Source organism: Marmota monax, unplaced genomic scaffold (genome assembly GCF_021218885.2).
Source record: "Marmota monax isolate L192 unplaced genomic scaffold, Marmota_monax_Labrador192_F-V1.1 WCK01_AAM20220418_F8-fsc00025, whole genome shotgun sequence".
In the NCBI taxonomy this organism is placed as follows: Eukaryota; Metazoa; Chordata; class Mammalia; order Rodentia; family Sciuridae; genus Marmota; species Marmota monax.
Window position 1 is genome coordinate 10,374,018 of NW_026691950.1, and position 27,064 is coordinate 10,401,081.

The following is a 27,064-nucleotide window of genomic DNA, read 5'->3' on the forward strand; positions in this document are numbered from 1 at the left end:
CATACAGAAGTTGGATAACTAGCATTACTTTGTAATGAAAAAAAAAATCACAAGAATAAAAAATTGTCCTACTAGAAGCCAATCTTTTTCTCTAATAATGATTTCAGGAAGAGGAATAAAAGGTAAAAATCTCATTACCTAACTGAAGAAAGTTACTGTACCTTTTTCAATTCCAAATTCAAAGTACTTCTAAATTTAGAATGTGAGAAAGTAGTGCTCAGGTCAATCTACCCAGCGGAAACAGCCTTCCTCTATGGACTTTTCCCTTTCCCTGCGCCAGAGTGTCAATCAGAAGCAATGAGTGATCAAGCAAAAATTGGGGGTGAGGGTCCTGGGGTGTCCTTCTCTCTCCTAAAAAAAGCTTCCAGAAAAAAAAAAAAAAAAAAAAACATATTCTTCCTACACACAGAGCTTTGGTCTAAGGTAAAATACAGCTTGTCCCCAAGGAAACATATATCACTAAGAGACCCCATACTCTCAGTAAGAACAAGCTACATCTTATTCTCCTTTCTCCCCTCATTCTGGGCATGGAACCCAAACACTCCAGCTTAAAAGGAACAGAAGAGACCCTACTTGCTCTTCATTTTAAGGTAATTAATTATATATCAGTTAATAGAACAAATGAATGTATAGACCATACATACAAATCATGAGTTTTGCTAAATTCTTGAATAATTGAAGTTATATTCAAATGTGCTTCTAAATCTCCATATTCCTTTCCTGAGTTAGTAGAAAAGGTGACAAGGTTCTGCACTGCTCAACTATGACCTGACAGTGTACTGGCTGGAGGTAGTACCAAAGGGTTGGCTGAGAAAAGAGGCCACTTCCACCCATCTGAAACCCTGGGACTGGGACTCTCCACTGGGCGAAAGATGCACCTCCATGCATCAACCTGCCCTACTCTTGCATCTGTGAAGGCCTCAGATGCTCTATAGGATCAATTTGAACCTTTGCAAACAAAGCAATAAGGAGGTGCAAATTGGTACTTGGAACAGCAGTTCCTTAAACAACATTTTGGCTTCAGAAACAAATGTAAATGGGTCTTAAAGCCATGTAAAAGCACTGAAAACCCACAGATATGCAGAGAAAAAAACTCAGCTGAAATAAAAGAGGAAAAATTAAAATTAACAACAAAATAAAACTCCAACTAGCCTAATAAATCTTTGGAAGCAAACAAAGGATAGACCAAGAGAACTCTTAGTTGGAGTGGAAAATCCCCAAGCCCCAATTCTTAAGTGCTTGTATCAAGGTTATCTGGAAAAGTCAGCAATGAATTGCCCCTTAAAATAGTTTGGAAAACTCTATTGCAGAAAGAAACAGTTTGTCTCCATAAATCCCACAGCTGACATTTGCACTACAATCATGAGCAATGCTTACAAAGGGTGAGACCCTAGGGGCAAAATCATTGCTTTCTGAAAACCTGAAGAGTGGTCCAAGGGTTTTCCACAATTGGAGGAACAAGAGGCTGAGGCGGGACAAAAGGCACAGTGTCCCCAGGGGCTAATTTGCTGCTCAGGATCTAGGGCAATTTAATCCCACTGAGAGATTTCACAAGTGTGGGTCCTGGCGATTCTGACTAAAGTTCTGTCTGCAGCTGCCTGCCACAGGCAAGGACTGTCCTCAAAGGGACCTCCCTCAAAGAGGGCTCTAGGTCTCTCATCTCTGAAGGAAAACTTTCACATTGGCTTTTCCTCAACACTAAGTCCTCTGCTTTTTACAACAGGAAGAGCCTGCAGGCAATGTGCTTTCTTAGAAAGCAGAAGGCTTTCGAACAACTAGAGCTTTCTAAAAACGGAATGCATCCCTGGGAGATTGAGTTCCAGCCTCTGGATGGGGTCCATCCAATGCTGGTGACCAACTGGCTAGGACATCATAGAAGGGACTGGGACACTGGCAGAAGAAGGATTAGATGACTCTAGGATCCCATCCAGTTGAAAGATCTAAGAAAATGGAGGGAATTCTACAAGTAACTTCAGGGAGGGAAAAAATCATCTACACATTTCGAGGTGGAAAAAATATATAATTTTTAAAGATTGTCCCATTCTCCAGAAAAACACAGCCACCCACCCTCATCTACTTTCACAAACCAACCACAAACAGTGTAGTTGCCATTATAAAAAATATTATGGTACGATTCAAAGTTTTTGGAGGAATCCTCTGGCAAAAGGCTTCCTGTCCATGGTAACCCTTCAGGAAATAACAAGCCAGGTAATTGCTTTGCAGTACCAACATTTGAGGATACAATATTTGTGTTTGTTGGGATTGGCTCACTTATTCATAGACAAAAAAGAAACTGAGCCAATCATCAGAGTCTTCTTGAAAATCTACATGGAAATATTGCCAAGATGGATTTAACTGCAATTTTAACTTCAAAGACAACCAAAAAGGATTCAACCAGTGTGGTGCAGACTTCCTGGTTACAAATGTAGACGTGTGATACCCCATTGTTCTCATATCTATATTGTATGATCACAGAGTAGACTGTACTTCTCCTTCACAGCATTTTGGGACTGTAACTGCATAACCAATTACTCATTTTGTCATTAATACGTCTTCATAATGGAACTTCCAGAAAGACAAGGCTATCATTGTATCTTCAGCATCTCCTACCTTTACATAGCAGATGTGGAAAAAAAATGTTTTTTGTTGTTTTGTTTCGTTTTTTTTTTTTTTTACTTAATTAAAAACAGTTATAGATTAGCAACAGTGAGGACATCTGAGAATTTTAGGAGAAACGAAAATGTTGGAAAATGAGAGTGCTCACACGTTAGGTGTGTAAACTGGTATAACTGCTTTAAGAATCTGATACTCTCAACTGATATAAATGATAAGCATATGATATAAACAAATAAGTCTACTTCCATGTGTACATCCTAAAGAAACTGAGTTTATGTGCACCAGGGTTTATAATATTACAATGTTCATAGAAGCATTGTTCATAATTGACCAAAACTGGAGAGAACCAAATATCCATCAACACTAAAGTGGATTAGTAAACTGTGGTATATGCATTCAGCAGAATACTATATGCAATGATAATGAATGAATTACAGCATCATGCAAAACACAAATGAATCTCATGAGGGATACTAAGCAAAAGAAACCAAGAGACAAAGGCTACAGAGGCTGGGAGGGGTTGGTGGGGGGGAACTGGGGGTGTAGCTCAGTGGTAGAGCAATTGCATAGCAGGCATGAGCCCTGGGTTCAATCACTAACACCACAAAAAAAAGGGAGGGAGGCAACATGGCCATTCATAAAAACATCAAAACAGGCCATACTATATATTTAAAGGATGTAAGGTAGGTAATGAGTTCTAGCAAACATCTGACAGATCAAACTGTATACAAACTTTTCCAAAGAAAAGAAAACTTATTTTATAAGGATGTTGACTCCAAAAATAGACAGTGCACTATGAGAAAGGAAAAATTCAAATCAATCTCACTAATAAAAACTCCATTGCAAAAATCCTAAAAAAGAAAAAAAAAATAGATCTCAAAACTAACAATGTATATAAAAACATAAAAACTAAGTTTGGTTTATCAAAAAAAATATAAGGCAGGGCCAACACCAGAAAATCTATTATAGAAACTTACCACCACATTAGAAACAATTTGGCATTACCTAATTAAACTGGAAGGCAAATGGGCTCTATAACTCAGCAATTCTATGCCCCACAGGACTACCCTAGAAACACTTTGCCCATGTGCACCAGAAGACACTTGTATAAGATCTGTAGCAGCTCTGTCAATAAGTCAAAGACTAAACATAAAAGAATGGAAAAATAAACTGTGGTATATTCCAAAACAGTATACTGCACAATGATGAAAATGAACGAACCATTCTGCACACAAAAAAATGACTAGATCTTTCAATGATGAAAGCAATTGTAGAAGAATATGACGGCATCTATATAAAAGTCATAAACATGCACAATTAAATTTCTAGCAATAAACATGCATGTGTTGGTAAAACCATCAAGAAAAACAAGTACTAATAACAAAATTGAAAATAATGGGTTAAGAGAATAATTATTTAAGAGAATAATTAAATTGCAATGAAACACTTGGACGGCTTCAGAGTTATTGATAATGTTCCATTTCTTACTCCAGGTGTCAGGTACGCGGATATTTCTTTATTCTTTAAAATGCTGCTACAACCTTCTCATACAAGTCTTCTTATGCACATGGTTAAAAGACTTGCTGGGGTATCCTTTTGGGAATGGATTTCTGGGTAAATGTGGTAGAAAACCCTCATGATGGGATTGGTGCCATTTTATTATACATGTTAAATAACACCACAAGGATGGGTCTATAGTATGGAATATTCTACAGGACAAACAACCTGATTTCGTCACTAAATTAACTATAAGGGGGGGAAAAGAGGAAAGTAAAGGCAAGCTGTAGATTAGAATGCATATTGACCAAATGAAATGTATGGACCATGTTTGAATTGTGATTAGAATTAACCAACCGATAAAAACTTGAATGCTGAATGGACAATGATGGAAAGGGATTCTTTTTAGGTATGGTAACAGTATTGCACATTTTTTTTTAAAGAGAGAGAGAGAGAGAGAGAGGAGAGAGAGAGAATTTTTAAATATTTATTTTTCAGTTTTTCAGTGGACACAACATCTTTATTTTATTTGGTGCTGAGGATGGAACCCAGCGCCCCGCGCATGCCAGGCAAGCGCGTTACCGCTTGAGCCACATCCCCATCCCCAAGTATTGCACATTTTTAAAAATAAAAACACTTCTTTCCTTTTACAGATACATGCAAATAATAAAAAAAATTACAAATGAAAGATTATTTGCACTTTGGTTAAAAATAAACCAGTTTAATGAGGGAGGAGGCGTGTGGAAGGAGAGAAGATCAACATGGGCCAAAGTGTTAGCAATCACTAATCCTGAATATGTGGGATTTATTAAGCTATTCTACCTTCATATTCATTTGAATTTTACCAGAATAGAAGGTATAAAGGGACAGAGGAAGGGAGAGAAAATGAAAAAAGGGGATGGGAGGATCTCAAGATAAATAATTATGTGCAGAAAATGTTTGGGCAGGATATATTTTTAAATGTGCAAGTGGGGCTAATATGTCAGAATTTTTAGAAAATTCTTACAAATTTATCATCTCTGCATGGGAAGATTACTAGTAATTTTTAGTCTCCATTTGCTTAGCTATGGTTTCTAATTGTTTCCACAATGAAATCAGAACACTGATTCAAACACCATTAAAAAGAACATTAGAAAGATTGCCAAAAATAAAAGGCTTCTCTACTTACACAGATGTAAGTTGATGTTTAAATCCACATTTCTTAACCATTTTGGGGAGGTCACAACTTGCAAAGGACTACATGTTTGTGTCCTCTCTAGATGGATATTGAAATCCTAACCCCTAAAGGGATGGTATCTGGAAGTGGGGTCTTTTGGTCATAAGGGTGTGATGGGATTGGTGTCATTATAAAAAAGAGACACAAGAACTGGCTTCCTCTCTCTCTACTATGTGGGGGCATGGCAAGAAAGCAGCCATCTCCAAGCCAGGAAGAGAGAGCCCTCAGTAGAACCAGACCACGCCAGCGCCCTGATCTCAGATTTCCAGACTCCAGAACTGTGAGAAACTAATTTTCTTTGCTTAAGTCACCCATTATAGCATTGTGTCACAGCAGCCTGACCAGACTAAGGGGCCATTAGCAGATCTGTTGAAAAGCACCTGTCTCCCGTCCCACAAAATGCACAATCATACACATTTTTTTTAGATACTATCAAGAAACTCTGAGACCCTTAATGAAACCATAGACTTTCTATGTTGTGAGTAGTTGTAACAAATAGCTGACATTTATTGCATGGATATTACGGGCCAACATGGTTCTAAGTGCTTTATTAGGACTGATTCATTTAATTCTCCCAGCAACCTATGAAACAGGCGCTCGCTCACGCTCTCTCTCTCTCTCTCTCTCTCTCACTCTCACTCTCACACACACTCACACACATAATCACCAATTTAGAGATAAGGAGACAGAAAAGAGGAATAATTTGCACTACCTTGTGCCAGAGCCAGTATACAAACCCAGGCAGCCTGAATCCAGAGCTGGACTCTAAAATATCAATACATGAGGACACTCACAAAGATTAAATATAATAAGCAAATACGCCATTCTGTATCATGCTCTGGAGAACATGTTTTCAAATTCAATCAGCATTAAGTACCTCTCATGTGCCAGACCCTTCCAAACACATAAGCTCACCCAAACCTCGAAACAGCTCTGTGAGTGACTCGCCTTATCCACTCAGCTCTCTGTGGTAGAAATTTTCTATTTTGGAAAAATAGGAGTCAATCTTTTGACTTCAAGTCCACTGAACCACAGCTGACTCACTTTAAGTTGGGGCAACGATCTGTTCCAAATCACACATGACCGAAATTTTTTAAGATAAATGGTTATGATCCAATTCAGTCATGTAATTTTTAGACCCTAAAAGTGTCCATGGCGTGAAGCAATCCAGCATTTCAAAAGATCTGCCTCATCACTGCATTAGCCAGCTGAGACATCTTGGATGGATTCATGCTTCTCAAAGTTTGCACTTCAGTTTCATATTCATTAATAAGCTCCTCCAAATATGCTGAAGGGAACTGCTAGTTCTATAGCAGTATGCTGCACTCATGCACAGCACTGCCCACCTAAATGTGCATAGGCAGGTTTCATGAGAGCGCCCCAATACTTACAGTTTCACAGTTTAAGCATCGGGTTTCATTGGTGAGCGTTCCCTGAAAAATCTCATGGACCCAGGTGAGTTCTGGTTTATTATTCTCTGCAGGTTCATTCATGTTGCCATTTTTTAATTTCCCATTTTGTTTTTCCTGTTTCTTTTCTTCCTGCAGGATGTCCGCAATGGTGTTTAGCAAATAATTTAAAAATTCATGAGCATCCTGCTGCATGTAGTTATCAAAGAGATCTGGAAAAGAGAAGGTCATTATTTCTATCTCTGGTTCTTAAAAGGCAAACAGAGATGCATAGTTTCACATGCCACACTTCCATTTTTATATTGAAAGGGTGGACAGTATGGAATACAAATAGATTCATCTCTATCACGTGGCTTCAATGGGTAAGTTTCTAAAGTTTTGTTCATTTCTATTTTCTGCCGCCATAAAGAACCAATTTCCTCTGTCTCCCTATAGTCATGTATGTAAAAAGTGAGCAGAATTTTTATTTGTTCTAGAGAAAAACATAAATTGCCTGGCAATATATCTGATAAAATACCAATTATCAACATGATGTGATCGCAATGACCAATTATTCACTGGGTAATTTCTTCAGGGCCCTGGAGCCTTTTCCCAAAAAGCATATTAAACCCTGGACCAGCCAGGAAGCAGCTTAAATATAATACACAAGGGAGATGAGGAATATGTGTGAGCACATTATCTGATACTATTCTAAAACCAAATTACAAATGACTCCAGAAGCCTCCTGCTGCTCCCTGTTATCAGGACCATTCACTGGGAGACGAATGCAGCTGTGAAACTCCACTATTAATCATGTTCACCACTGGACTGGGAGTGCTTGCTTCCTTCTCTCCCTGAGTGACTTGTATTCTAGTACATAGAAACCACAACAGCTTCAAAAGACAGCAATCAAATTAAATAAGACTTTGTAAAGTAAACATCTGGTTAACCGTGCAAGTCTGTTGGAGGAAAGCAAAATCTAGAATAAACACAAGTTGCCCTGACAAATAATTCCCTGGTCAGAAATATTATCAGTGCAAAATATCCCCCACAAAAGAGAAGACAGAAAAATCAGGTGATGGCAGCACATTCTTATCATATAGATATCGACTTTAATTGTCTTAGGCAAATAAAAATGAGGTATTATCTTCAAAACGGCAGAGACTCTGATTAGGAAATATGCACTTACTTTACCACTTATGACAAGTTTAGAAAATAGTACTATTTTATTCAGTTATTACATCAGCCTATTTAATCTGATGACTGTCCCACTCAGAAGGCTGCCATGGACCATTTTCCTTTTACAAAGATCCCACTCAGAATAGAGTAAAAAAAAAAATTTATTCTATCATGAGATGGATCTAAGTTCTTAAGCATATTGTCAAACCAATTTTGTGTTATATATAATGGATAGAGAGGAAGAAATAACTTTTCTTAAAAAATTACACTTGAATAGTTGACCATACTTATTTTCCCTTTAGAAACCAAGTTGGCTTTTCATTGTAAAGATGCACAGAACTGTCAGCGTCCCTTATTCTAGAGCTTTAAATCCAGTATGCGCCACCTTGACTCACCATTCTCTTTCCTCAGCCTTGAAATGAACTTCTTTGGTGGGATGACGCCGACCTTCTTCTTCTGCGTGGCAATGCTGTGGAAGAGGTCTGCCAGGCACGTCAGCAGGTTTTCCTTCTTTTTTTGCTGGGCCTTGTATGCCAACACATTCTCACGGAACGGCCGGCAGAAATACAAGGCTTGAAGCACGGAGTTACAGTAGCATGTGTTTCCAAACTGCCAAAGGACAAGAGGGGTGGTTCAAGTCATTGTCTGAGGAAAGCCAGCTCTGGAACAGGAGGAGAGAAGGAGAAGGCCAGGATCCATGAACCTGCCCAGCTCACCACATGAGAAAATTGGTTAGCTAAACACCAGTGACTACCTGATCAAGAGGGAAAGGAATGAAAGGACCTTATCTGTGATTTGCTTTTCATGGTTTCAGTTACTTATAATCAATCACAGACCAAAAATATTAAGTGGAAAATTACCGAAATAAAGGACATGTCAGTTTTCAATGGTGATCCATTCAGGATCATGTGATGAAACCTCATACCGTCCTGTGCCATCCTGCCAAGACCACGAATCATCTCTCTGCCCAGTGTATCCATGCTGTATATGCTACCAGTCCATACATCATTTAGTAGCCATCTCAGTTATCAGATTAACTGTCACAGTACCACAGTGTTTGTGGTCAAGTTACCCTTATTTTACTTAATAATGGCTCCAAAGCCATTTTTTTAAAAAAAGCAATGATACCGATGGTTTTATTACAATATATTGTTTTAACTGTTCTATTTTATTAGGATATTATTATTGTTGTTAACTTTGTGTAATAAATTGAACTTTATCGCAAGTATATATGTATAGAAAAAAACATAGTACATATCCAGTACTATCCATGGTTTCCGGCATCTACTGGGGGTCCTGGAACATAATCCCCACAGAGAAGGGGAGACACACAATTCTGGTGCTTCTCTAACCCATAAAAATCTCTAAAATAATAATAAGCACTCTGCCTATGCTTAGATAAAGAGTCTAATGAGGGCTGGGGATGTGGCTCAAGCGGTAGCGCGCTCTCCTGGCATGCGTGCGGCCCGGGTTCGATCCTCAGCACCACGTACAAAGAAAGATGTTGTATCTGCCGATAATTAAAAAATAAACATTAAAATTCTCTCTCTCTCTTTAAAAAAAAAAGAGTCTAATGAAACCTTCTGGTGCTTAGAAAAAGAGAAGAAAAAAATCTACACAATATGCAGACCAATAAAAGCAGCTGGCCAGATAAAAGTTGCCACATTTACAACACATCAAAACTCTCATGACAAGGAAACTAAACCCAAATTAAAAAGAAATGAAGGAACTAGGAACCACCTGCCCAGCTGAATCAGCCTGAAATGAAGGGGGGCTCTTTCTCCTCTTTCAAGAGTCCAGTGCCCCTGCCCATTACCTCAGACCACAATGCCTCACTTCAGAGCAAAGGAGGCAAAAAAAAAAAAAAAAGTCTCTTTAAACCAATCTCCCAGCTTCCCACTTCTTACCTTCTAAATTACCCTCCCTCATTTCTTCTAAGGAGGCAGTTGTCCCAGTACAGTATCACCCAAGTCCCGGTCTCCTATAACCAGATTAGGGCCCACACAGTAATATGTTAATACCTCTTGAAATCATGGACACTGAGCTTATGCGTACAGAGGAGACAGTCATTATCTCACTCGGTTCCCAGTGACTAAGTCCGACTCCGTGGGAGAGCACGGCTGAGACCATCACTTCAGAATTGCTCCTACACAGTGAAATAAGCAGGAAGAAAGACCCTAAGGAAGTAACAAGATTAACAGCCCAGATTGCAAACTGCAGTGGAGGACTCACTAGGGCACAGACACCTTCTCGGAACTGGCTCTGGGCTCAGGTCCTCTGCCTGAGGCGGAACACAGGCTCCGCCACACCTTCATGACATCTCCATGGGAGCTGAGATAGAACGTTCCCTATTTTTACATATTTTAATCTGCTTTACCACAATTATGTAACAGAAGATGAACCTTTTACAGAGACGCTGGAACCATCATAAATTACCATTTGAGGGATCATAAATGAAGAAAGTAACAACTACAGAGGACACAACTCTTCCACAAACTAGAAAGGGGCCTTAATTCTTTTTTTCCTTCATAGTCTGCATTTGTATTTTCCTTAGCCAAGGCAGAGTTCCCATGACTTCAATAATCATCTTCACAGAGCTAAGCAGAGGCCCAGGCACAATGGCTAAAAAAATTGTAGTAAAATTAGAAGTCAGTATTTCACCCACACAATGCCCTATATTCTAGTGCTTTATTAATCCTTCCACCTTCTCTTCTTTCCTCTCTATTCAGTGTTTCACTTTTACCCAGACATTCTTTAATGCTTGGCCCTGATCCAGTGAACAACTCCTAGGAAAGAAAAGGGGCAAAAATTTGCCAAGTGTCCACAATGTGCCTCGGTCTCATCTCAGGGTCTTATACTGATCCATCCTTTTCCCAAGTGGGTATAAACTATGATCTCCATTTTACAGATGGGAAAATGCAGGTTCAGATCACACAGCCAGGGAACAGCACAGGCAGGATTCCAACACAGGTCTACACTGCACTGGAACCACTGTTCTTTCCATTATATCCTAGGCTGTATTTACTTGCAGAGAATATTTCCAGCTTACCCTAATACTGACCAGACCTGGGCATTGGCAGTCTATGCACAGAGCAGTTGTTCCAGAAAACCATGTGTTTATGAGTTAACACTTGATGTCACTTCAAACTTCCATCACAGAGAGAAAGGACCAGGTGAGGAAGGAAACTCACAAGGGGTGGGTAGCTCAGGAGGGGTGGGTGACCTGCCCTGCTCCTTGATTATCATCAACCTACTTAGTAAGCAGAGCCTGGAAGTCTAGCCAGATACAAGGGGCTACTGCAGAGTGCAAAGGTGAGGCCAAGCAATTCTGAGCAACATGTGCTGGTTCTTCCCCACAGCTGTCCCTGTTCCTGGCACGCTACCAGGTTATATTATGAGCCAGTCACTACTGATGAGCCGGTGACAGTGTCAGAACTCTGGCTATACTGATATATACAGAAACAAAGCCTGCCTGGAGAGCTCACCCCATGATAAAGGAGGACATGCAAAAGCAGATTTGGCTACAAAGGCTAATGAAATCACCATGAGATTATGTGTGCAAAGGAAATCCCTCAAAGCACAGGGAAGGGGGGATGTGAATCTGACCCAATATTGTCGTAATTAAATCCTTTTTTTCTGGGACAATTCATTTAAAACTTTCAAAAAATAGATTAAAATGCCCCCCATTTCCAACATGTGCCACTTCTATGAACTAATGCACATTGACAATTATTTAAAAATTGGTAATGATGAAGATGGCAGCAGAGGTTGCATCAAATACTCTAAAACGTTTGATAAAAATAGTACATTTTAAATACTTACATTGACCAATCCGAAGTAGTGTTCATTGATTGGAAACTGCTCTGGACCAATGTCTTTTTCCAGAGCAGAGGCATTGGTGCCCTAAAAGAAAAAAAAAAATAACAAAAGCTCTGTTGCATGTAAAATAGACAAGAAAACAAGAGGATACTTGAGCCGCCTACTACAGAGACAAGCATCTCCCCTGGTCAACAGGTGTCTGGGTATGTTCGCACTGAAAGGCAAGGTGTCAGAAGAAGTCGGTAGATTTGGTAGTGATGCCAGCTCTATCTTCTTCATCCACGCAGCCCTGTTCTTTGTGGTTTCCATCATCCTCCCTCAGGAAACGAAGTGTGAGATAGGCAAATGAGCAAACTATCACTAAGAACTTCTGAATAAAACATCATCATTCTAGACAGCTGCAGAGGCTTTAAAAAAACATGGCACGGAGAAATATATTACCACTTTCAAAGTCAATTTCTTCATTTGACAAGGATTTACTGTGCACCCACTGAGCCAGACCCTGGTCTCCGTCTAGATGTTGATAAGAGAGTGGTGAACAAAAGGGACGCGTTGCCTGATTTCATGGAGTGCCCACTTTAGTAGATGAAGACGGCCTGAGACACAAAGCAAGCAGGTTGGACAGTTTACTAGGAGTGCGGTGCACTGGAGGAGAACACTGACAAGTGAAGTAGGGAAGAAAGTAGGAAGCAGGGGTGGGGATGACAGGAAGCTGTGGTGAAGGAGAGGCATACGGCAGCAGGGGGTGGATAGCTGCACCTCTAAGAAGAGAGGTCAGGGAAGGCCTTACCTAGAAGGTAATGCATCCAAAGAATATTGTGAGTAATGGAAAATACACTTTGACACCTAACAGTTCTCAGATGCATCAAATTGGGAAGCCACGAGACACTCCAGCATGGGAATAAACAGCTACCAGTTACTCCTAGCATGTGCCAGGGACTGTGCTATTCACCCTTACAGTTATCCAACAGATCACATTTAACAGACAAGGAACTTAAAGCTCAGGAGAGCTGACGAATCTGTCCCAAGTCCACGGTCAATAAGTGGTAAAGCCACAGGATAAAACCAGGAGTCAGACTCGGAAGTCCTTGACCTTAAACAAATGCTGCACAGAGTGATCCTGCCTGTTAAAACATTGACTGAGCCCCACTAAGGGACAGTCACTGGCAATGGATAATCATTACTCCCCCAGGCCTGAATGAGTCTGCTGGGATTAGGAAGTGACTAGGTTCACTCCAATAAGGTAAGTGCAGGGGCCCCTCATTATCTGCAGAGGACTGGTCCCAGGACCCCTACATAGATGCTTGGGTCCCTTATGTAAAATGATGTAGTATATACAATCCACACACATCCTCCTGTATACTTTAAACCATCTCCAACTTATGATATCTAATACACCGTAAATACCATGTAGACAGCTGCTACACTGTATTGCTTAGAGAATAACAGCAAAGAAAAAGGACTGTACATGTCCAGTACAGGTGAAGTTTTCTTTTGGTATTGTTGACTCGTGGCTGACTGAATCCATGCATGAAGAGCCCATGGATGTGAAGGGCTAGATGGAGTTTGAGGAATGGTTTGGATCAAACTCCATTTGTTCTTCCTTAACTCTGTAGCCTTCTCACATTCTCAGGCTATCACTTAAGACTTAACTCACAGAAATTTTGGGATATAGACAGATTGGTAAAAAGACATGTTTTTTGTTGTGGTGGTGGTTGTTTGACACTAGTGATGGAACTCAGGGCGCTTAACCACTGAGCCACATCCCCTGCCCTTTTTATTTTTTATTTTGAGACAGGGTCTCGCTAAGTTGCTTAGGGCCTTGCTAAGTTGCTGAGGCTGGCTTTGAACTTGTGATCTGCCTGCGTCAGCCTCCAGAGTTGTTGGGATTACAGACCTGCACTACGGCGCCCAGCTAAAAAGCCATGTTTTATTATCAATTTAAAATCTGCTGCTACTACTTAGTCCTAAGTCAAAATTAGCACCTCTCACAGGAAGAAATGGCCAAAATGGAGGCTGAGACCTAGTGAAGATGGCCACTAGTCACCAAGAAAACATTAAATGCAAAAAAAAAAAAAAAGAAGGAGAAAAAAAAAAGAAAATAGCAACAGAAATGGCAAACTGCATCCCCCCACCCTAATATCCTGTTTCCACTTGGTTTCTAGGTCCTTAATACTGCCCCACCAATCTAAGTTCCTTCACCCATCATCTGAGACTGAGTGAGGTATGAGTTCAATGTTCATTTGTGGGTAAGGTAGTTTCAATATTTTTTATTTTGTGTGTGTGTGTGTGTGTGTGTGTGTGTGTGAGAGAGAGAGAGAGAGAGAGAGAGAGAGAGAGAGAGAGAGAGACCAATGTAACTCTACTTACAAGGCTAAATTTTTGAAATAACATATCAAATTATGGCAGGATTTTATGGTGCAGACAAAAAAATCACTAAAGTTTCAGTAAAGTTACCTTTCGATCATAATTCAATGTAAATAATGTGCATTAAATATGCCCATAGCCATTTTTCAAGAAAAATTAGAATATATGGCTTAGAGCCCAGGAGAAACGTCAGATACAAAAATATAGCACAAGGAGATAAATCTAATTAAATCTTCAGGAAAAAAAGCAATATATTCAAGTTAATGTATGATTTTTTTGCTAGCTATTAAGTCTTAGATTGCTTCTGCTCTTTTCTACCTATCTTGGTATTTTCCCATTTGTGAGGATGGTGACTCCTCCTAAGGGAAGAGTCCCAGGGGACAGCTCCTCTGGGATAGTATGCTGGAGCACCACCCACAGCACAGCACAGCACAGCCCAGGAAGAAAGTGAATGACAGTTGGGTGAAGCCTGGTTCTTCCCTGAAGGCAATACTGCCTCACCATCCCGCAAGTCAAGCTCATGGACTCTAGCCTAACATGCAAGGGTGTAGAAAGGTGAGGAGGAGAAGCTGGCAGGGCCTGACCCTTGATGCTGACTCCAGACCCCCACACCCTCCCCCTCTTGTCAAAACATCCCCTTTTTAGAGATGCATGCCTTCTTGTCCTTGTCTTGACTGTAGAAGACCACCCCCAACTCATGGAGACAGGTCCTAGATGGGTCTTCCAAAGACAAACCTTGGACCCGGCCACCATCCTGAAATCCTCATCTCTAGCCGCCACCGTCCACCTAAGCACAGCTCTGCATGCTGACTTTAAGTCCCATCACGGCCACATTTATACCTCACGGAACTTTCACTCCCCTACTTTCTTATTCAGCTTCTTCCTCTTTGGGTGATGATTTCAACTGCCCTTCTGAATCCCCCGTACCCTACCCTTTGGACACACCACCCAGCAGAAAACCAACCCAGTCTGAATCTAATCATCCGCCCCTCTAAACTGATCAGCCACACCAGAGTGCATAGACCCCATGGTCCCCAGCGCGCCCCAGGCCCCACACTGCCTCCTGCACTCACTCTCCACTCCACAATGACAATTTCCAACTTTCCCCATGGTCCTCAGAACTTCAGCGTCCCCTTGACCCCTCTCATCAGAAAAAAAAAAAGAAAGAAACAATATATTTTTTAACCAGCAGATAGGGACTCCCTTGAGACTCACCAACCCACATGCTCTCATTGACAGTGGCGATGTCTCTCTTGCCCAAGGATCTCTCCTTTTCATTCAGGTCTATCTCATCAGAATTTAAATGTCCTTCATCATCTCCCACATCAATGCCTTTCGCAGTTACCAACCCATTCTCACTCCTCCTTCAGCACCCAACTTCTTTACACAACTGTCCCTTCTGAAGTATATGCAGATAAACCAGAGGGTTGCTAAGATTTGTGAGTGGGGAGATGACGGGGGTGGGATGGGGATAAATTCGTGTTGTGATGGGTCTTGGGAGAGTTCACCACTTTTATAGTATAGCCATGCATTGCTTAAACACGGGGACATGACCTCAGTAATACAGCATTTCACAAGTTCCTTGTGGGAACACCAGAGTGCACTCACCCAAGTCTAGATGGTACCACCTATTGCATACCTGGCCGTGTGGTATATACACATGGAATAGCCTATTGCTCCAAGGGCCATGATGAGCAAAACACCATCAGTGTCAATCAAGCACAAGAGAAAATGGTGCATTCAAGAGACATGGTAACAGGCTAAGGATGTGGCTCAGTGTAAGGAGTGCTTGCCTAGTATGCATGAGGCCCTGGGTCTGATTCCCAGCATGGAGGGTGGGGGGTAAACAGTAAACATGAAACATCTGAGGCTGCTGCCAATGCAACACAGCACACTGTTTAACAGTCAACTTCATTTTTTATATATAAATAGGAGTGCACTTTAAAATAATAAAAAATAATATAGTAAATACATAAACCAGTAATGTAGTTGTTTACTGTCAAATATTTTGTATATAACTGAACGTGCTATACAGTCATATGATTGGCAATAAGTTTGTTTCCATCTGCACCACCACAAACATGAGTGTGTGGCATGCCATCCCACTGTAACAACCACAACATCACCAAGCAGTAGGGATTTTCCAGCTCCACTACAATCTACTACCACTGTCATATCTGTAGCCCACTGTTGACCTAAACAATAGGTAGGACATGTAGTCAAGCAGGACATGGCTGAACAGATACAGGTAAAATAGTGGCCCCCCATAAATGATAAATACATTGCTTTCCATGACAAAGGAAAATTTAGATGGTATTAAGGCGCTAATCATCCAACCTTAAAAAGGTAGAATGCCCAAGACAATCCATGTGGGCTCAGTGTGATCACAACTGTCCTTCAAGGTGGGAAGCCAAGCAGAACAGATCAGTGATATAAAGTGTGAGGGCTCAATTTGCCTTTGCAAGCTTTGGAGATGGAGGAAGGGCCAGAGACAAGGAAGGCAGACAGCTCCTAGAAGACGTGAGAAAAACAGTCTCCACTAGAGCCTCCAGGGAGAGTGCCGCCCTGCACCCCCTTTCTCTAGCCCACTGAGATCCATTTTGGATTTCTGACCTCCAGAACTATAAGATAGTACATGTGTACTGTTTAAACCACTAAGATCAAGTAATTGGCTACAGTAGCATAGGGAATTAATATGGCAAGTTTGAGTTTTAAAATCTTCTGTAAGACTTGTCTCTATGTCCTCACCTTCAGATTTCCCTCCAAAGACCCCCTTCTCAATTCTACCCCCATTTCATCCCTGATGAGCTCCAAAGGTTGCAGATTCCAACAGGGCACTTTTATATGGCTGGCTCCACCCTAGGACAGTCTGAGGCCCTTTTTCCTTTTGTGCCTCTCTCTCCAGGGCCCAGGCAGTTACTACATACATGAATTCAAACAGCAACTGCACACCACCATTTCCAACTCTCTCTGCATCCCGAAAACTTCATGCTGAGCTCCAGAATGGACAAATACAGGCATTCCCATGTGCCCATAAGGCCTCAACATCCTTCTACCCAACCTGGATTTCTCCTCCTTCTGGTGTTTTCCCACCTAGTAAATGACAGCACTTTCTTCCTCTTGGCTCGTGCCAGAAACCACAGGATCACACTGGGCATAGCTTGCTGCACTCTACACCCCCATCATAGTGCCCAGTGGTTCAATCTACATCAGCTGGACCAAGCTGCCAGGTTCTCTCATCTGAATTACAACCCCTCCTACAAAGCCTCCAATCTCCACCTTACTCATCTCTAACCTCACTATCAAAACTGTGGCAAAAGTGCTCTTTTTAATTGCACATCTGCTTTGGAGTCCTCCAGCGACTTACACTGCAGTCACTAACCTCATCTTGCCACTCATTCTCTGGTATACTTAGGGGGATTTGTTTGTTTGTTCTTGTCCCCCGCACCCACACTTGGAATTGAACTCAGGGATGCTCTACCACTGAGCTATATCTCCAGCTCTTTTTTTTAGTTCTTATTTTGAGATGGTGTCTCGCCAAGTTACTGGGGCTAGGCTTGAACTTGCCATCCTCCTGCCTCTGACTCCAAGTTGCTGGGATCACAGGCATGAGCCATCACACACACCACCCCCCCCGCCCCCATATCCACTATCTAGTCCAGTGGCTGCCTTTCAGTTCCTGGATACCTCTAGTTCCTTCCCACATATTACCTAAGTGCCCTTCCCCTGCCTGAATCCTACCATCCTGCAAAATCCTACCAATCTGGTTTAAAGACCAGCTCCTCAGGGAATTCTTCCCAGACCACCCCTACATTGTCAGTCCCTCTGATGCAAACAGAGCAATGATGCTTTCCTCAGACATCCACATCCCATCCCTAGGACCTAGGACAATCCTGCCTTATGTGGCAAGAGGGACTTTACAGATATGATTAAGGATCTTGAGATGGAAATGTTACCCTGGATTTTCCGGTTGGGCCCAGCATGAACTCAAGTACCCTCGTAGGAAGGAGGCAGGAGGAGATGAGGAGTCAGTGAGAAGAGGTAACTGTGGAATCAGAGGTCAGACAGAGACTGAAGATGTTACACTGCTGGCCTCAGAGATGGAAGAAGAGGCCATGAGCCAAGGAATGCAAGCGGCCAGTAGAAACCGGAAAAGAGAAGCAGATTCTCCCTAGAGCCATCCTAGGAAGATGCATGACCCAGCCATGTCTGATTTTACAACTTCTGACCTCCAGAAATCTAAGATAACCAAGTTGTGTCTTTTTAAGCTACTAAGTTTATGTAATTAATAGAAAATTAATCATCCCCTCCCCAATCTCTACTCACTCTTCAAAGCATCCTATGTGACTACCTTACACATTCCAGTTGTTATTTGTATAATTATTAACATCTGCCCTGTCCTCTAAGCTATACCTCAAAAAAGCAAAGACCGTCTCTGACCTGCCCAATACTGCATTCCCAGCAGCAAGCACATAGTAGGCCCACAATAAGAGCAGATGAGCTGTTGGATGAACACACCGGTAGGGATGGTTGAGGCTAAGCAGCTACCATGAGCATGACAACTTGGACATAGGTGTGTGTGCTCTCCCTCTGCACCATTCCATGAGGCATCAGTGGTATGAATATGACTGATACTGACATTTGGAATCAAACTCTTACCTTACTTGCTAGTATTTTTCTTTGGTAAATTAAACCTTTTTACATTTTTAACATATTGAGAAGTTAAATGTGAATGTCTTCATGATAAGATGACTGGATGGGGAATGTCTCAAGAGATGATGATGGTGGTCAGTGCTTAAAGAGTAATTAGGCAGTATCCATTAGTTTTAACTGACCATGGCCACTTCCTTTCGAGCTCTCCCGCCATCTTGATGGCTGCTCTTGGTTGGGGGCGGGAAGATGGTGGCCGCAAAAAAGATGAAAAAGTCTCTGGAGTCAATCAACTCTTGGCTCCAGCTTGTTATGAAAAGTGGAAAGTATGTACTGGGGTACAAGCAAACTCTGAAGATGATCAGACAGGGCAAAGCGAAATTGGTCATCCTCGCCAACATCTGTCCAGCTTTGAGGTAATCTGACATAGAGTACTATGCCATGTTGGCCAAAACTAGTGTCCATCACTACAGTGGCAATAATATTGAATTGGGCACAGCATGTGGAAAATACTACAGAGTGTGCACACTATCTATCATTGATCCAGGTGATTCTGATATCATTAGAAGCATGCCAGAACAGACTGGTGAAAAGTAAAACATGTAAATTTTTTTCTTTAATAAAACTTGGCAGAGCGTGTTTTAAAAACACTGCATTCATTTTGGTTAAAAAAATAAATACATAAATGACCATGTCCTTCAACTCTTCAATTCTACTTCTATTTATTCTGCATATACACTCACAGAGGTGGGAAGAGACACAGACTGTAACAAAGACCCAAATAATGCAAGGGTGGCTTCAATGAGACAGGTATCTGTCTCTTTCATGCAAATGTTTAAGAGAATGTGGTGCCAGGGACCTGGGTTCCTCTTATCTTGTTGCTCTGACATCCTCCAGAGTCAGCTTCTAGCTTTGGAACCAAGAAGGCTGCTCCAACCTCTACCACCAGACGACCTCTGCCAGGAGGGAGCAGACCTCTCCTTCCCTTTCAAGGATGCTCCTGGGCGCTGCACACATCACCTTTGCTCACACCTCGCTGGCCAGAATCTAATCTAGTCGCATGGCCGCAACTAGGGCAAGGGAACCTGGCAAAGGTGGTCTGTACTTAAGACCTATGACCAGTTAAAATGTCTGTTACACCAAGCTGGGGTTGTGTTCGGTGGTAGAGTGCTTGCCTAGCATGTGTGAGGCACTGGCTTCGATTCTCAGCACCACATATAAATAAATGAACAAAATAAAGGCCTACTAATGTCTAAAAAAAATTTTTTTTAAATCTCTGTTATACTAGAAATGAAAAATGGATGTTGAGGGGACGATCAGCAGTCAACATGTCAGACAGTCCTTGTAGAAAGGTCTGTAACAGAAAGAATGAGAAGTAACTTGAACTGGTTAAATAATTACAGTAATTCATGTGATGGAATCCCATGTAGGTATTTTGAAAAGTTAAGTGGCTCTCTATGTACTGCTGTGAAAATTTGTCCAAGATGCAGTGATGACCATGGTATAGAGTAACAATGTACATAGGACAATCCTGAAAATGTCATTCATTCAATCAGCAGTGCTCTGAGCCCACTTTGTGCCAGTACTATTCTATAAGTGGAACACAGGTGAACACAACAGACCAGACCACTGTATTCAACACCTGCATCTAATGACAATTCTCCCAAAGAACACTTGAGAAACTGTTCGTTTTGTTTGTGATTCTTTTTGTGTGTGAGAGGTATTTTTTGTTTTCGTGTTTTGGAGACAGGGTCTTCCTATTGCCCAGGCTGCCTTAAAACTCCTGATCTCAAGTGATCCTCCTCCCTCAGCCTCCTGAGCAGATGGGACTACAGATGGGACTACACTTGAGACAGGATTACCAATAGCCTTCAGTGTCAGAGAGTGAGGCAGGGAGATGAGCAGGTCACAAAGGGGCTTTCCTTTTTATCATCTCAATGTTTTATACTTTTTACTGTGAGCATGTATTATTTTTGTAACGATTTTTTTTTTTTTAAATTTAGTAAACCAATGCCCTGTAGACCAGTTACCTAAGGCTCACAGCCCGTGTCTAGGGTTGCATTTGCTCTTCGGTTTCTTGCTGGTATTTATTTGCCTTTGACTTCACTCACCTCACCGCTCTTTGGAGTTAGTTTCCTGGCTGACAGCTCAAGTTGCTGATATCCAGCCTGCCTGTTCCAAAGGGCAGCAGAAGGAATCAGGCGAAACCGGGAATATCATCCCACTACACAAACTGCACAGTGCATTAGGAACCCAGAAGCTGCATCCTATTGCCGCTCCTAGCACAATGGCACCAAAGGCCAATGGGAGGCCCTGTGATCAGATGTTGAACAAAGAACAGACCTGTGGGGGTAAATCATAGGGTCTGGGATTACAAGAAGCAAAATTTGTATTTCCATCAGTTAAAAAAAAAAAAAAGTGGTGACCTTTGAAAAACAATTGCAGCCAACTTTATTAAAAATAGAATCTGAGCTGGGACAAGTTCCAACAAGACGACTATAATGTTAGCTTTTCAAAGCACCTCTGAAAGCGATTCTGTGTGCCAAGGGTGCTACGAACACACAAAAGAAACAACAACAAAGACCCAGGAAGGATGAGTCACAATGCACCCGGTGGAGACTCAAAGCAATTTCTTCGTAAAACAATTTTTAAAAGCAACTTATAAGGAAAACAAGTTAGAATTTTTTTTTCCTTGGGGGGCAAAATGAAGAAAGAGTCTTGCCCAGGAGAAGAAAATAATAGGAACAATGGCATGTCAAGGTCTGTAAAAACCAGAGAGATCACAGCCACAGCACAAGGGGGCCTACAATACAACAAAGAAGCACTAAGATCCCTGGAGATCAGCTAGTTCACCTCGCAGGTAAGCAGGTAATAACACCGAGGCCCAGACAGGTAACCTTTCCCGCCCAAGATCTCCCCAAGGCACCTCCTGCATCTGCTTCTCAAGGCATTAAATCTCTTGGTCACATTTACATCAAGTAGAGAGGAGACCCAAGAAAGGCCAAAGACAACATGTAAAGATGACACCTATGTACAGAGAACAAGTCATTAGTTACACAGCAGGAATCAAACAAATGACGTGAATGGTGAAGGCTGATGCAAAAACCACGTTTTTAGGTCTATGTTCAAAAAACTCCTCATTAACTACATTTTCAAAGTACAACGATACATGAAGGACTAGTGCAAAAGGACATGTGTTCCTGGACTTGTCATGGCAAAAGTCTCTCTACAGCCTCATGGAGAACGTGAAGCACAAAGGAAGCGATGCAGCTCAAGGTATGGGGATGAGCAAGGAGCCACCTGCCAGGGCTCAAGGATGGGAAGGAGGAAAGAGCCCTGGAGCCTCAGATGTAATTAATAACAACAGAGGACTCGTAAACAGCAGGTGCTGTGTCCCATCACTTTTCTAAGTAATTTCTGCATATTTTACTCATTTTAATCCTCACACCAATCCTCTGAGGTACATGCCATTATTGTCCCTATTTTAAAGGTAAGAACACAGAGGACAGGGAAAATAGGCAACCTTATTCTGGCTTATGTAGCTAATAAATAGTGGAACCACGCTGGAACTCATACAGTCTGGCTGCAGAGTGTGCCCCCGACCACCACACAACACTGCCTGTCAAGATGTCAAGTGTCTCCTTGCGACTACAAAACTATGAGAACTAAAGCTGGCAGTAGGTGAGACATTGTATCAGAAGGAGTTGGGTTTTTTTTTTTTTCATAATCATTTCAAAGGCTGTGAATTTTTATCAAGCAAACAAGAAAAGAAAGTAATGTTAAGTTTTAAGAGTCTTTTGCTAAGAAGCAAAAATAACTCTAAGGAGTAAGCCATTCTACATCTAGAATACAGAGCAGCCTTGATTACCTAACTTCTAAATTCTTGTATAGAAACTGACAATAATAAAATAAAAACAATGGGACAACAGAGAAAGGAAGACATTAGTACGCAGAAATAAATGTTATCATTTTGATATAGTTCACCTCTATCACTGGGATCACTGGGGGGGTCAGAGGGCAGAGAAGGAAAGAATTGGCATAAGTTATAAGAGGAAAAACATACTGTCTTCTTTTATCCAAAGGAAGCTGCAAAGTATCTGAAATGCCTTCAAAAGATACAAATACAGACTCTAATGCTGAGTCTCTTGGTTCAAACTATCTAGGCCAGGGTCCCTGCCCCTCAGAGCAGTCCCCTATGTGGAGGACTCTCCCTCTCCAGCTGTCTCTTTCTCACCGTGTGGCTTCAATGTCACTTCTTCCCTGACCCTTCCCTCTCACAGAATGTGGCCTGCCCCTTCACAGCACTTATCACAATTGGTAACAGCATAATTGTTTGTGATTATTTAACATCTGTCTTCTCACTCAACCACAGATCTGCAAATTACAGCCCACAGGTCAGATGTGACCCGCTGTTTTTGGACATCAAGTTTCACTGGAACCCAGCCATGATCATTCATTTACCATTGTAACTGCTTTCACAATACAACAGAAGAGTGGCATGGTTGTGACAGAGATGTTATGGCCCACGAAACACAAAATGTTCACTCTCTAGCCCTTTGTAGACAAGCTGGCCACCCCCACAGTAGCCCATAGACTCTATAATCCTTACAGAGTCCTCATAGGCTATTATATCTGACTCAGTTGCCAGCGCCTCCTAAGTGCCTTGCGTGCAGAAAAAACTTGATGAAGTTGCTGACTGAAAAAACTCAGAAAACAGGAAAGATAAGCAGTCATTATTCAGAGAACTTCACATCTATATATTCGTTTAATCCCACTAACCCAAGGCAGATTACTCTTAATCTCCCCATTCTACACATGGAAAATGGACAGAAGCTGTGGAGCCCACTCAGCCACTTACGGCAGGGCTGGGATTCAAACACAGGTGGTCCAGATCCAGACTCTCAGCTTTCCACCACACGTCAGAAGAGAGGATGGCTTCATTCACAATTTTAGCCATTCCTTAGCTGCAGGTGCAGAGCCCCGGGCAGAGAGCCAGGACTGGTTCTGAGCACTTACCCTTTGGCAGCTGGTTGCCACATATTACCTAACCACTGGCACACCCCAGTGTAGTTATGGATGCCCGTCTTGCTGAGTTACCAGACAGATCACTTCAGAGTGTCCTACAGAGCAACCCTGAATATAACCCATCCTGCCTGCCAGGTCACTTATGTGGACTCACCATCCCCACTTCACAGGTGAGGGGAAGGAGGTCAATGGAGTTAAGTAATTTGCCAAGGTCAAGTGTTAGCATGAGACAGAGATTACTAGTCACTGCGACTCTACAACCCCAATTCCTGACTGAATGGCAGTTCTTCTCCAGGCTTTAACAGGGGACCAGTTCCGCAAGACAGTAAAGGGTATTTCATTCTGCACCATGACAGCATGCATTTCCACCCTTTATGACACTGGATGGAGAAAAATGACTCAGGAAAAAAACCTCCACATGACTTGATTTGATAACTGTAACATGGAAGGTAAACATCTGCTAATGAAGAAGGCTGACCCAGGGATACTGACGACATAATGGTGCAACATCATTATAGCAAGAAACGGTGTGGACCTGCTATAGGATCTGTCTATTGTGACCCCTCTCCACGCATTTAGAGATAGTACCATGAAGTCCTTAGAGAGGTCAACTTCAACTTAAAAACAGAACAAAGACTCACTCCCCTGGGCCCATGTCTGGTTTCTTTCTTTCTTTCTTTTAATACCAGGGATTGAACCCAGGGACATTTAAACACTGAGCCACATGCCCAGCCTTTTTTATTTTTTATTTTGAGACAGGGTCTGGCAAAATTGCTGAGGCTGGTACTGAACTTGCAATTCTCCCGCCTCAGCCTGACTAGAGTTGCTGGGATTACAGGCATGCGCCACAGCCCCCAGTTCCCATGTCTGCTTTCTAGCTGAGGGTGGAGAAGGAGTAAAGACTCAGTGTGCCAGAAGCAAGAACTCATTCTGTGCCCAGTATTTCACAAAGTTACCAAGAAGCCTTCCCTTAAGCTCCTGCTTTACCCAGAGGTTCTCTTCCCTTTACTTTCTAGAAAGGTCATGTGTAGGGCATGGGATCCTGACAAAACCCCAGGTTAAAAAAAAACAAAACAAAAAAAACAGTGCTGTGCATTTTTCTATAGTGTTTCACCCTCCTCATCTCATACTACAGGCCCCCATCTAAGCTGAGGTCTTCATCAATAAAAACCCCAAATCCAGCTCCCACTCATACAGCTTCCCCTCATAGAGCTTCCCACTGCCCCCATAGCATAGGGAGAACTAACAGACTCACTGTGCCTGAATGTGTTTGATGGCAACCCTGTCCTGGGAGCCATGCCTGTCTGAATCAGTATCACACCCTCAGAGATATTTTAATCCAATATAACAAAAACATCTTAAAATGTACTGATTGTGAAATAGAAATATAAACTTGTAAGCTTTCTCCCCCTACCCAAATAGGGTGACAATGGGGGAGGAAGCGAGTAGAGACCTTCTCAGGAGCAGGAATGCTACCTAAGCAAAACATTAATACTCTGCCTGGAGCTAAGTTCAGAAACTGCTGTGTGTATATAATGAGTGGACAGAGCAATTTTGTCTGTGTCAAGTTTAGTAACAAAAAATTGAGGTTTGTGTTTTATTTATCATTGGATTTTTTAATTCCACTTTGCTACCAATCCTTTTTTATTGCATTTTATAAAAGTATTGGTTGTAGGTTGGAAATAAAAATACAGGTCCTTCCCTATAGACTGAAAATAACTGCCAAGAGCAAAACATTTAAATATTGAGTTTATTTCTTAAGCCTGTGATGGATGCTCAAGCTCACTTTGAATATGAGAAACAAACTGAAAATACACCAGAACACCATCTTTCCCCCAACTGACCAGGCTATGGGCAACACACTGCACATGCTGGCGTTGGCTGGCAATTTGGCACAACCCCTCAAAGTCAGAGGACAGATACACTCCCACATATGCATCATGATGCACAAAATCGTTCCTTGAGGCCTTGTTTATAAAAACCAGACTGGAAAACCAACTACATGTCCGATTCGTGGAGCTGGTTAAGTAAATTCAGTACATTCAAGTATCTGAATATCCTGCAGCTATTAAAAAAGAATGAGATGCTCTTTACAGGCTCACCTCCAAGAAACAAAAACAACGGTCAAATGAGGACAGATTCGTATGTACTATAAATACTATTCGTGTTTTCAAAAACTAGGAGAAAAATATAAACATATTTGCTTGTATATGCATGAGATATCTCTAAATGGAAATGTAAGACACTGTAAATACTGATAGATGCCAGAGACATGAATTAGATGATGGGTCTATTTTCAACACAAATCATTTTGCACATTGTGAAATTTCTGCCATGTGAATGTATATTACCCATTCATCAAAAACTTTAAAAACTTATAAGACGGGTTGCAGTTGTGCCTTGGTGGTAGAGCGCTTGTTGCCTAGCACGTGTGAGGCACTGGGTTCAGTCCTCAGCACCACATAATAAATAACTAAGTTATTATGTCCAACTACAACTAACAATTTTTTAAAAAAATTAAAAAGAAGCTAAGGTTAGTACTCCATGTATGGAATGTCTGGGTTCACTAAATAACACCAAGAGGAATGGCATAAGCTCTTAGATGTTTCAATGCCTTTCACCACACCACGTGCCCTCACAGATGGGGTAAGGAAAGTCATCACATCTTGACTAATGATTACAAAAGCTCAGCCACGCACCATCTGCACTGTGACCTCCAATGATACTTTGGCCAGAAATCACAGCTTCTTCCTTCTTTGCCCTCCCCCAGCCCCTTCCCCAGTCCTCCTCGATTGGAGCCTTCATGTTTCACCACCGTTGACAATTGGAACAGTTCTATTTCATAGGCCTAGAAGAGGCCAAGGTGACCTGCTCAATGTCATGGAACCAGAAAGCCACTGGAGCTGGGAGTTCCTAGCTCAGAGCTCTGACCATTGCACTGTTTGGACTTTCAAAGCAAGTGGTAATAAAATGTCTAGGCTGCAAACTGAGCACTCGACATAACTGATTACACTGAGCCCACCCACAACAACCCAGGAAGGAAAGTTCTCTCATCACCCACAGGCATGGATGAGAAGAGAGTCTTTGAGAGGCATCTCACACCCTGCTCACACAGCTGCTCACACCCTGCCACCAGCATGTGGAAACCTCAGCCAGACTCCATCCATGGGCTGACGGGCCTTCCAAAAAGTTCTCCAGCCAGACCTGCAGACTGCAATGTAGCTCAACAGCCAGTTACCTGAACCACCATCAAGAACCTCTTATCCAAGTAAACATCTTATGAACTACAGGCCCTAAATCCTGGTAA

General features: G+C 41.9%; 1 protein-coding gene and 1 pseudogene across 3 annotated transcripts in view; one reads left to right on the forward strand and one right to left on the reverse strand.

The window, feature by feature from the left end:
- Nucleotides 1–27,064, reverse strand: part of Usp46 (ubiquitin specific peptidase 46) — a 63,193-nt gene that overhangs the window by 25,209 nt on the left and 10,920 nt on the right. For 2 of the 3 annotated variants that reach the window (XM_046460412.2, XM_046460271.2), the window contains exons 2-4: nucleotides 11,719–11,799; nucleotides 8,292–8,505; nucleotides 6,721–6,950 (exon numbers count right to left, since the gene is read on the reverse strand). In XM_046460412.2, the coding sequence (XP_046316368.1) occupies nucleotides 6,721–6,950; nucleotides 8,292–8,505; nucleotides 11,719–11,799 (525 nt within the window). The remainder of the gene's footprint in view (nucleotides 1–6,720; nucleotides 6,951–8,291; nucleotides 8,506–11,718; nucleotides 11,800–27,064) is intronic. The other variant, XM_046460346.2, reaches the window with a different exon arrangement.
- On the forward strand, nucleotides 18,979–19,387 carry LOC124103756 (large ribosomal subunit protein eL30-like; annotated as a pseudogene).